General features: G+C 36.5%; 1 protein-coding gene across 1 annotated transcript; it reads left to right on the top strand.

The window, feature by feature from the left end:
* Nucleotides 1–7065: 7065 nt before the first annotated feature.
* On the top strand, nucleotides 7066–7968 carry LOC104662550. Its single transcript, XM_030939884.1, has one exon. The coding sequence runs from the start codon at nucleotides 7081–7083 to the stop codon at nucleotides 7540–7542; it is 462 nt and encodes a 153-aa protein (XP_030795744.1). The 5' UTR covers nucleotides 7066–7080; the 3' UTR covers nucleotides 7543–7968.
* The last annotated feature ends 4564 nt before the right edge of the window (nucleotides 7969–12532 follow it).

Genomic DNA, 12532 nt, shown 5'->3' with positions numbered 1-12532 from the left:
TTCGAGACCAGCCTGGCCAACATGGTGAAACCCCATCTCTACTAAAAATACAAAAATTAGCCAGGCTTGGTGGCAGGCACCTGTAATCACAGCTTCTCGGGAGGCTGAGGCAGGAGAATCGCTTGAGCCCAGGAGGCAGAGGTTGCAGTGAGACAAGATCACGCCACTGCACTCCAGCCTGGGCAACAGAGTGAGACTCTGACAAAAGAAAAAAAAAAAGATTATATAGAAAACATAGAAAACACATATAAATCAATACATAAAAGCTTTAACCATCTAATAGGAAAAGATGGAAAAAGACTATAAGACAATTTACAGTATAAGACATATAATTGACTCAAGCAAGGAAACTCTTCAACTTCACTAATGTTTAAAGAAAAGAAAGCTATGAACAACAAGAATTTCAATTAGCAAAGATTGTTTTCAATGACAGTAACTATTAAAAATAGTATTATGAAAAATGGACATTCTCATTCAGTCCTGCTATTGATTTTTTTAATTTTCTGAAAAATAGTTTGTAATACATATTAAGAACCTTTAAAAATTCAGATTGCTGCAGTAATTCTTGTTTAGGAGAAAATACCAAGGAAATAGTAAGAAATTCAGATAATCATTTCTAGAAATGTTCATTATAGCATTATTATAAGAGCAGTAAGTTAAAAACCAACTACATATAAAAATGAGAAGGTGATTGCATGATTATGGTCTACTCATATTATAGAAATAGTATATAATCATTAAAACTGTTTTGAACAAAAATAACATAGGAAAATGTTCAGTATAAAACATTAAGTAGAAAAAGAAGGATTAAAATTACATATTTGGAAAACATCCCAAATATTTGTTTTTTGTGTGCATGTATAACTAGAAAAAATGTGCTGAAATATTGCATGATGTTTCTAAATAATGAGATTATGGGTAATTTCAATTTTTCTCCTTATAATTTTTGTTTGTTTGTTTTTGGAGATGGAGTCTCACTCTGTCACCCAGGCTGGAGTGCAGTGGTACAATCTCGACTCGCTGCAACCTTGCCACCTGGGTTCAAGCAATTCTCCTGCCTCAGCCTCCCAAGTAGCTGGGATTACAGGCACCTGCCACCGTGTCTGGCTAATTTTTGTAGTTTTTAGTAGAGATGGGGTTTCACCATCTTGGTCAGGCCAGTCTTCACCTCCTGACCTTGTGATCCACCCAACTCGGCCTCCCAAAGTGCTGGGATTACAGGCGTGAGCGACCGCCCCAGCCTTCTCCTTATAATTTTGTATGTTCCCTAAATATTCTAAGAGCTTATTTTTTAAGCTATTCTTTTGAGAGCTTAAAAAAGTTAATACCATAGCATGTCAAAGATTAATAGGATAGAATCTGTTCCCAAAATCAATTAAACACATCATTTCCAAGCAAAGGCAATTGAAAATCAATTTTTCACAGGTATATGTAATCGGAACAAGGGCTAAATCAAGTCAAGGCACTATATCATTAGGAGTAATACAATCAGTTATGAATACTGCCATAACTTTAAATTAAAAGCCATACACTTTTAATAATTATGTATTTGGGAAAATTTCAAGCAACAATTCTTTGAAGCTAATTTGTTTCTCTTAACAACTGAGGAAGAATTGATATCTGAGAAAGTTGGAGGCCACCCAAGGAGAGAATTCAATGCCAACAAGGAAATCAAATTACTTGATTCACAAAATTGTTTTTTATTAAGCTTCTCCTATAGTCCAGATTGTCACTTGAAGGCTGGGAGAGCAACCACCTCCATAGTACTTAAAAGCCTAGTTGAAAGTAAAAAAACCTGAAAGAGACTTCAAATCTGCAGGCAAGGAAGATTTGGAAAGAGTTCACTGGTTTCTAAACCCAGTTACTACTCAGAAGCACCTACAGAGCTTGTTAACCCTAGATTCCTGACCCCATTCCTAGCTATTCAGAAGGCGGAAGGAAGGTTCAGGAATGTGATTTTAAAGATATATCCCTGGTAATTCTAATGAAGTCCAAGTCCTGAGACCAGCATCTGAGAATTGCTAATATAGAACCAACAAGGAATTTAGGCCCAAAGAAGTAAAGATCAATTACATAATCTAGTTAGTAACAAAGCAAGAAATCCATTTGGATACCTTGATTAGAAAACAATGCTTTTTCAATTACATTTTATATTCCTAAATCACTCTCCCAACAACAGAACAATAATAATGTAGGTTAGGTATAGGTATAGGACCAGGCAGCCTCAGTACCTGAGTTTCAATCTTCCAATGAAAACTGGGAGGATCCACTTAAACCACAAAAGGAATTTGTGTGGCTCTTACAAAAATCCTAAATTTCAGAACATTTTCTATAGTAGCTTAGATAACTCAAAACCCAGTTTGAATACTAAGTAGCAGATATAGTGAGACTTTTTACTAGTTTACACTTTTTCGTTTTTTTTTTTTTTTTTGAAGATCACTCACCAAAAATCAGTGCATATTTGTTGTGTGATATTGCAGGTACAAAATAAACAAATGTTGATTCCTTAGCTCTTTTATCCTTGGATGTTTTCACTAGCTGAGATTTCGAAATGGGGAATTATTAAAATAAGAAGTCATACAATTACATCATATGAACTTTCACATCTGCAAGTAAAGGGATATTCTCTTTTTACTAGGCACCTACTATGCACCAAGTACGCTTAGTTAATCTGCACAAACCTTGTTAAGCAATCATTATTGGTCCTCATTTTATTAGATCAAGAAATAAAAGGAATAAAAATTGGAGTAAATATTTTTATTCAAGGCCACAAAACCAGAAAGTGGCCAAGCAGGAATTTGAATTCAGAACTGACAGTAATCTCAAGCTCTTTCTGCTTCCCCCTAACTCTCCCTTCCCCTTCATAACCAAAAATGTCTTTGTCAATAGAGGATATTTGAATAAAAGAGACAAACGTAAATGTTACTCTATATGCTAAACCTTTTCTGTACTTTACCAATAACTGTAATTCTTGATGCATTATGTTCTTCCCCAAGAGAAATAAAAAAGTATACTCTGCTGATTCTTTTTAAGTTATTATTATATAACTTTATAGGAAGACATTACAGATCTAAAATCATCTCCTTAGTATTTTGGTCCTTGAGTGACAATCTAAATTGTGCACTTGTTCTTTTTAAATGGCCATTGATTGCAGGGTTGAAAAGGCTTTGTTATATCAGAGTGGTCTAAATTTTTGAAATTTCCCTGTGGGTCACTGTATTCTCTCAAGTGACACAACCTTTTCTAGACAGTTATGTTGAAATTGCAATGGAAGTTACAACAAGAATTTTACCAGGTGCCAGTTTATTTTTGGATCCAAGAGGTACCTAGGAAATTGTCCTCTTGAAAATTAATCTAGTTTGAAACGGAAGAAGGCCAGTGGCATGGTGGCTGTAACCAAGAGGGTATGAAATGGGGACAGTGCCAATATGTGTTGTCTTATCAGACTACTGCCTCTTCCCAATCTAAAACAGCAGCACGTTCTAATTAAAATGTGGGAGAAGAGTAGAGGAACAATTGTATCATCAAGGAGACAATTTCTAACACATAGGACTATTATTTATAATTATTAGCTTCATTATCCTCATCACCATTCGTAAAATATCTGAGTTCTAGAGAGGAGTTCTAAAGTGGATTTCTTTGCAAGAGCAAGAGTCACTTCACATTAACACCAGATTCCACAGATTTTGAATTGGTTCCCAATGGGCTATTTTTACTGGAACTAAAGACAATAAACTGCCTGCGTGTGGTGTGAGATACCTATAGATATGCATCCCCTGGGCCCTCTCAAATTTTTCTCATTAGTCCTTACTAGATCTTTTGAACCATGAAGAGTGGTGCTGTCTTCAGTCATCAGATTAAAAAAACAAAAAGAAATAAAAAAGATGGTGAGTTTAACTGTCCACTGACATAATATACTACCCCATCCAGAGGGATTCAGGTCTTGACATAGAAATACAATGAGAGTTTACCCCAAATCTAAGTATGCAGAAAATAGAGTGTGGGAATGGGGAGGAACAGGAGGAGAAAATCCAGGAGATGTCACCTATTCTCCCCCCACACCCTTGACTTTCCCATTCCACTTTCCCAAAGAAGGAATGAGGGAATTCTAATGAACCAAAGCTCAATGGAGGATCCACGGAGAAAGAGGTTATCTTTCCTAGTTTAATGTAGTGTTAAATTAACAAAACAGGCTGCCTTTTGGGTAAACTAGCATACATCCTCCAATTTCCATTCAGATGTAATGAAATCTTTCAACATAACTCGAGTGGTCTTAATTTCCCATTTCCAGTTATTTTCTCTCTATATTTCCATTCTTAAGAATGCATCTATTTCCATTGCTTAAGTTCTCATGTCTACCAATCCAAACTTTGTAACTCTAACATTAATTTTTCAGTCAGGTTTGTTCCATATTTCCAGGACATTTCCACCAGAACATCCTGCTTTAATTCTATAGGGCCCAAAATTCAAACTAAGGAACATTCCCACCTGAATAAACCTTTCTTGCTTTAAGTTCAGCTTCATTGCTTTCCATTACATTTCCAAATCACTCAAGCTTAAACTAGACCTATCTTCGAGTCTTTTCTTTACTCCTCCCCTAATAATCAGTACCATCTTTTCTTGTTATGATCGCTAGTGTTCATTTCTACACTGCCATTCCCTCAAATTTAGAGTTTTATTCTTGTACAGACTTGCAGTTTCCAACAAATTTTCAGCCTCTGTCTGTCACAATTAATTCTCTGACACTAAAGCTAAGTAAGTCTTTACAGAACCTCAACACACCATTTGCTTAAACATGTATGCTTTTTCACTGTAGCCTTTCTAATCAAGCCCAAACTTCTTAGCCCAGCATTTGAGATGGTCCATTCATTATCTGACCCTACCTTGCCTATCCAACCAGATAACACTCATTAGAACATAATTCCTGAACCCACATCTTTTGCTTTAGTCAAAGAATTCCCCCTAACGCCACCTTCTTTCCCCGAAGTACACCAAGTATTCAGAATGTCTGACTTGCCATTATCTAGATGCTACAGCTTTCTGGACTCAATTTCAATTTCAACTTTGCAGTGAAGCATTTCCTGGTAACTTCAGAACAGAACTCTTAACCACTTTTCTAAAAGTCCACAACATAAGTCATGTGAATCTAATTATACGCTATCACTTTTAAATAATTTTTTTCCACTGCTTTGTGTTATAAAGTTGCCTCCTCCTGCATTGCAAGTAGTTGGAGGATCTTGATAATGAGAAGTGGTTTTATTTGTTTCTTTAGTCAGAGAACAGTTATAAAACTATACACTATGTTTGGTGTTGAGTCTTAATTGTCACTATTTAAAATCTCTTTTTATAATTTTAAGGGTCTTAAATGTGTAACCACATTTCTAATAGGGAAATTTCAATGGCCCTGTGTAAGGCCTGAGGTCATTTAGTTGAAGACAAGTTGAAACAGAGTCACAAATTCTCCCTTAAGTATGTCAGTTTTGTTCAGTTCTTTGCCTACTTTCCCTGTGCTGAGTTCCCCACCAGCAGACCCTGAGACAAGGATTTATATGCAGGTGATAGGAAGAAAGTGCTGCAAAGACACTTGCAGAGAGGAGGGCCAATGGGACAGTGAAGAGGAAATCAAACAAGGGTGCAATTTGAGGCAAAGTTCCAGCCTCAGCCAAATCCCAGAAGAGCTCTGGAGGTGAATTCTTCATGCACCAGTCATTAACTACAGACTGATCTAGTAGGACATAAATTCCCAAGTACTTCCATCACCTGTGCACTGCAAAACTCCTCCAGGAGCCCAAGGACAGACAGACTTACAGCAAACACACTGAGGCTGGAGGATGAACCCAGAAACAGCGCATAGACTCCAAGGGAATCTGGGTGGAGTGCAGACAGTGTCTTTATCAGGATCTTCCTGGTTCTGTAACAGAAATAACATGAAGGGCTCTTTTATTTCAAATGGCTCTATGTACATAGAAAAAAATGTTAAAGGATACAAATCTAATTATTAATGGTCGGCTGTGAGATTCATGAAGGGAGACTTTCACATTTGACTTTCCACATTTCTATATTATTAGACTTTTATAACAAGCATTACTGCTGTAAGAAAAAAACCTGAACAGATTTTTCCACCAAAAACTTAATGATGTATTGTTTTATTATTATGACATGTTTTGTTGTTTGTGTTGCAAATAACTCTCAGAAAGTAACACCATCTGAATAAAAATTGATTTATCTAGGCTGTTAAAACACTCGAGTCCATTCATTAACAAACTGCATTCTCACCAAGCATAAATGATTACCATGGTAAGCCCAGAAAGAAATAAACCTTGTTAAGACTTCCATAAGAAGTGTTATTTAACTGGTTTTGTAGTCTGTGGCCACTAGAATTTTGGCTCTAATTCTAAAATATGGTCCACTAATCATATATATAGCCTAAGCTATATGGCAGCAAAAATTTTAAGTTGTCTTTAGAAGTGTAATTTAAAAGTACTTTGGAAATACAGATGAAAAGTAGAGTCACATTTGGTTATAAAGAATGTCTTGACTGCTTTGAATATAATTGGGTAATAGCAATTGGTCAGACCTGAGCATTGAAAAGAGTAATCTGATAGCTACATGTAATATAAATTGGAAGGGCAAAAGAACGGTAGAAGTCAGAATTCTGCCAGAATAAATCAGCTAAAAGGCAGTGAAGATGATAAATAATGAGAAAGAATCAAGCACTTGTCCTACCTTTCATATAGAAGCTGTACTGCTGATAATGAAATAGTAGATGAGGACAATGATGATTTAAAAACATTAGAGGACATATGATCGTGATAGTGGAGATAAGAATGAGCAGAAACTACTTAGGGGCTGAGGAGAGAGCACAAAGATAACCGAAATAGTTCTTGTTTCAGGGATATAACGTTGAATTTTTAAGAAAATACTGATTTTAAAAAATATATACAATTTTACATTTTATATTTGTTAAGTATACCTCAATAAATCTGGGAGAAAAATAAAAGCTTCCCAGTTGACTCTAATGCAAAAAAAAAAAAAAAAAAAAAAAAAAAAAACAGGAACTAGGGCTGCGTGCACGGCACGATGGCGCTGGAGTACGTGCCTGAGAAGGGACGCCGGCCCGGTCAGGCCTCGGCGCGGCCCACGCACTTGGCTAACATGCTCGCTCCCGCCTCCCGCCACGCGCCGGCCACCGCGGAGGCCTCGTCCACCAGAGGCCCGGTGCCTCTCAGGGAGTTGGAGCTGTACTTCCTCATCGCGCGGTACCTCTCGGCGGGTCTGTGTTGGAGAGGGGCCCAGGTGCTGGTCCATGAGTTGGAGCAGTACCAATTGTTGCCGAAGAGGTTGGACTGGGAGGGCAATGAGCACAACAGGAGCTACAAGGAACTGGTCTCGTCCAACAAGCATGTGGCTCCTGATATCTGTTGTATTGCCAGCGCATTGGTGCTATGTTGGATAAAGAAATTCCACCCAGTATTTCAAGAGTCACTTCTTTACTTACCGCAGGAAGGCAGTCTTTGCTACCTACAGCGAAAGGTACCTTAATTTGAGGAAGTGTTCTGCTTCATATCAATAGCTTAATAATTATTATAATTGTGAAGTAATGTAAGCATTGTGGAAGAAAAGTGATAATGTAACTATAAATCATGCTGTGGACTATAAAATTCTCTGCATTTAGCATAGAACATTGAATTTTATTACCTAAGTGTTTAAAATGGGTCCTTCTGCATTAAAAAGTTGATAAAGATATAGATGTTAAGCTAAAAAGCTTGAATTTATTCTGAGATGTGTTTGAGGTTTTATCAATGTGAGTTCTTAATTTTCCATTTTGTAGCTCACTCATAGTTTCATTGAATGTAATTGTATGTGTCTAATAAACTCTTTTAAATGCTAGAATTTCATTTGATATTTAGATTCTGAAAGCCCTTTGTTATAAAGGGAAGTGATTTTCTAAATTTGGTAGCAGCTTGAAAACAAGCATCAAAAAATGTAAAATTGCATGATTCTTTTTTTACTAATTTAATTTTTTGCAAAGTTATGTGCTAGCAAAATGTTTGGAATTGCTATTCTTTTTCTATTAGCTTGGTGATATATGACTTGGACTAAGTGTTTGTATGTGATATAATCTTTGTGTACATGTGACTAAACTGCTAATAGCCAAATACTGTTGATTTTTCTGATCCTGAGCATACATCAAGTTCATTCCATGATTTTGTTTTTATTATTATGAGCTATTGCTGATGCAATGCTGTCTCTTAGATGCACCACCAGTATTAAGGTTAACTGAAAAAGAACAACCCTCCCTCTTGGTTCTGTGCCAGACTGGTTTGTTAGCTTTAGTTGTTTCTTAGTGCTCTAGTCATGGCACACTGTGGCACTAATCAGGAAACTGTTTATATTCTTCCTCTTCTGTGTCCCTATTCACTTTGTAATTATTCTATTTTAGCTAGTTATATGGTAGTTATTTGGTGGCCTGTTTTCCTTTGTTTTCTTTGCTCGTGTCAAGTTCCACGTCATTGTTTTGTGATGAGCCATAATTTAGAAGTGGCAGACCTTAGAAGAGACTTCAGCAAGCTGCTCTAGGGTAAAGGCCGTATTCTCTATTTGTTTTGTACTAGTACCACAAGAGGATGCCTTGTAACCGCTCTTTGGTCATGATTGTGGTAATGAATCCATCCATGTAAAATGCAATATGCCTGTTAGTTTGGGGCACTCGAGGCTCAATAGAGGTTTAGTATGATGCCTTCCCTCTCTCCTCTGAGTTGTGAAGAAACTAATTTCTCGCAGTGTGACTGCTTATAACCTATGTTCTGCCACTATCTCCTATAGAAGAGAACAGACTTTTTATTTTCTTAGTGCATTTGCCGGTAGGTCAAGGAGGGATGGACTTTGAATTAGTGTTCAGATTCACAGATCCTACATATGTGCTCTTCAGTAGAGGACTTTCTGTGATCCTAAAACAAAGGGAAAGCTATATAATTTATCAGTACTTCCGAAAGAGACTAAAGTCATGGCAGTATTGGCCAAATTAATTTTAAAACTGAACAAGTCATGAATTTTCATATAAATCAAAGACATTAAATTTTTCCTTGTAAGAGCTTCCATTTTTGAAAAGTTGGATCAGTTGTAAGACCTTTTATTTTTAATATTGCATGGTATAATTCCACATTGAGAAATAAACACTTGGTATTAAATGGGACTTGACGTCAAAAGATCTGGTTTTCTGGTCCATTTTTACCAATCATTTGCTGGGTATATCTTTAAAGGTACTGGAACCTTTGAGTCTCAGTTACCTTACTTGTAAATTGGCAAAAATACCTACCTCAACTCTGGTTGCTGTGAGGATTCAATGAGATAACGTATGTTGAAAGCACCTTGTGAATTGTAAAGGGCTACACAAAAGTTAGTTGTTGCTGCTGCTGTATCTGAGATGTGTTAATTTTTTTTTTCCTTCAGAAATAGTCTAATAAACTTACAGGGCTTTTCCATTAAATTATATTAGTTGGTAAACAGTTTATTACAATATAAAAAAAGAATTAATATGTGAATACAAAATTTTGATATTTTAAAAGCACAGTTGCAGCAGTATTGGAAACTAAAACAACGGCATAGGAAAACATGGCGAGAGAAGAAATACCTAGAAGAAAATACCTAGAAGGGCAAATATTAACAGAATCAAACTTTATCAGGGAAAAAAAATGGCGTCAGATTATTTGACGTTTCTGACTGAATTTTATACCTTTTCAATCGGCACTTCTAAGGAGTTTGGCACAAATTTGAGGAATGCCAAATTTGTCAAAGACTCCTCAAAGACTAAGCAGTACCTATATCCGAGTTTAAGTTAGCCAGAAAGCAGAGTTACCCATAATACCACTTTCTTTTACTTTTCCCTTCCAACTTTTTAGATTCAGGGAATACATGTGCAGGTTTGTTATATGAGTAAATTGCATGTCACGGGATTTGGTGTACAGATTATTTCATCACCCAGGTAATAATCACGGTACCTGATTACTTTTTCTGTCCTCACTCTCCTCCCACTCTCCATCCGCAAGCAGACCCCACTGTCTGTTGTTTCCTTCTTTGTGTCCATGTGAAATAGTAAATTTTAAATATAGGTGGATTTAGACATAAGGATATTTGGCAGGCAATGGAAATAGGTGCCTGGAGCTTTGAAAAGGTTGAAAATGTAGATTTGAGCCATCACTAAAAGGGTGATAGAAGCTACAAGAGTAAATAAGATAAGCAAAAGACAAACAAAATTGGAGAGAAAGAACAGGGAATGCAATCATGGATGGTATTTGGAAGACAATTGGGAGAGGTTACTTAGGGGTGGGGAGGATCTAAAAAAGTGAAGCATCCCTGATACCAAGAAATGAAGCTGATGTTGGAAAACGTAAGGGAAGAATATTTTGTACATGCAGAATATTTTGTTGATTTTTCACTGTAAAAAGTTGACTTATAAAACAACTCTATTTTCCATCAATTTTCACAGCTCGAGAATCAGTCCCAGAAGAGATAAAAATTATTTTTCTACTGGGCGCAGTGGCTCACTCCTGTAATCCTGGCACTTGGGAGGCCGAGGCAGGTAGAACACGACGTCAGGAGATCGAGACCATCCTGGCTAACACAGTGAAACCTCGTCTCTACTAAAAATAAAAAAAACAAATTAGCCGGACGTGGTGGTGGGCGTCTGTAGTCCCAGCTACTTGGGAGGCTAAGGCAGGAGAATGGTGTAAACCCAGGAGGCAGGGGTTGCAGTGAGCCAAGATCGCGCCACTGCACTCCAGCCTGGGTGACAGCGAGACTCCGTCTCAAAAAAAAAAAAAATTATTTTTCATTCTACATTATTGAGAATTAAAATTACTCAAAGAAATATATTGCATTTTATCTGGCTAAATTCCCCCCAGAGAATACAACTCTTGTTCAAAATGTATTCAAATTACCCCATTGTCATCAATGACAAAATTTAGAATTCTGCAACCTTTGGTCTACCCAGGAAGGAATTAAACCTTTTCTTCTGAGTTACTAAAGATTTCATGGGCTTAAAGTATAAGCTAATATAAACACCCCAAATATAGCATGCAACTGTGAGTCAAATAATTTGAGTCAAGTAACCAAGCTGGAAAACACAAACTGGGGTAAGCAAATATAAGAAATTATACGAGGATCCAGAGGTGTACACCAGTTGACAAGCCATGTTTAGGTACAGGAAGGATACACTTGAGAAAGAAGGGAAAATTTCACAGGTTAGAGCATACAAGCAGAGTCTAGCACATGAATGATATGCAAAGCCTTGGGATCATGGTATCCTGTTGCTCTCGCCTGATCTATGCCTCACTCAAGGGCTTATGTACTTTGCTACAGAGCCTTGACCTGAATTGTCCTACATCTTTTAGCATCTTTAGATGCTAAAACTTCCAGAAACCTTTAAATTTAAGTATTCAATTTATTACTCATCTTCAGATTACTAATATTTGTTCCTGTCTCATGCTTTTTCCTAGCAGCTCATACCCTGATCCAAAATTCATATTATACATATTTTTTTTCTTTTTGGCACTTTATAGATTGTGCTATTAGCTATTTTCAGAAATCCGATTAAACCTTAGACCCTATATTTAAAGTTTAATATTTTTATCATCACCACTAAATTATTCTGTGGTATGAAAGTGACCCAAATTTTCAACATGAAATATATTTGTTATCCTGCCTATTTGCAGTTTGGGAAATCATTTTCACTGCTCAATGACTTGTATCATATAGGTGCCACTTGTATTATTTTAAGCACCTATAGACATCCCTGTTATTAAAGTGATTAAAATAAATATACTTACTGAATGTTTGAAGGAACTTTATAACATTGTTCCAGAAACATCTGTTCAATGCCACTAGATTCTGTGTTTGCACCACCCACAGCACGCTATAGTATACTTGAGAGTTGAATTGCGCCATTGATTTGGTATAGTTTTTGTACATGGACTGACCTTCCAGAACTTTAGAGTAATTTTATTCTCCTTGTCATTCAACATTTTCAAGGATTCATCAGCAATAGCTTTGTATAATTTGCTCTCTCTTTTTGAGAAGTAAAAGAAAAAATTGGACATATCTGCGTTGCCATCCTAAAATAAATAGAAAATTAATTTATGTAAATCTGATAATATGTGTCAGGATAATAATTCTTAAAGTATTTAAATTACTGACTGTTTTGGTAAGGACTATGTATCAATTTTTCATAAAGGATATTGACATGTTACTGATTTATACGCCAATCCCTTGTTACTTGGCACCATAGAAAAGTTCTTTGTGTAAGATAAGGAACTACTCTGAGGCTGAGGCAGGAGAATGGCGTGAACCCAGGAGGCGGAGCTTGCAGTGAGCCAAGATCGCGCCACTGCACTCCAGCCTGGGCAAGAGAGTGAGACTCCGTCTCAAAAAAAAAAAAAAAAGATAAGGAATAAGGAGGAATATGAAATCAGAGCCTGCTCAATATGCTAAAACTTCAATTGATCTATTTATAGAAGTAAAGTGATTCAGATCA

This window comes from Rhinopithecus roxellana, chromosome 10 (assembly GCF_007565055.1).
Source record: "Rhinopithecus roxellana isolate Shanxi Qingling chromosome 10, ASM756505v1, whole genome shotgun sequence".
Taxonomy (NCBI): Eukaryota; Metazoa; Chordata; class Mammalia; order Primates; family Cercopithecidae; genus Rhinopithecus; species Rhinopithecus roxellana.
This window is presented reverse-complemented; position numbering and strand designations above follow the sequence as displayed.

Excerpts from the sequence above, each read along its gene's own strand:
- LOC104662550 (XM_030939884.1), top strand. The coding sequence starts at position 7,081 with ATGGCGCTGGAGTACGTGCCTGAGAAGGGACGCCGGCCCGGTCAGGCC.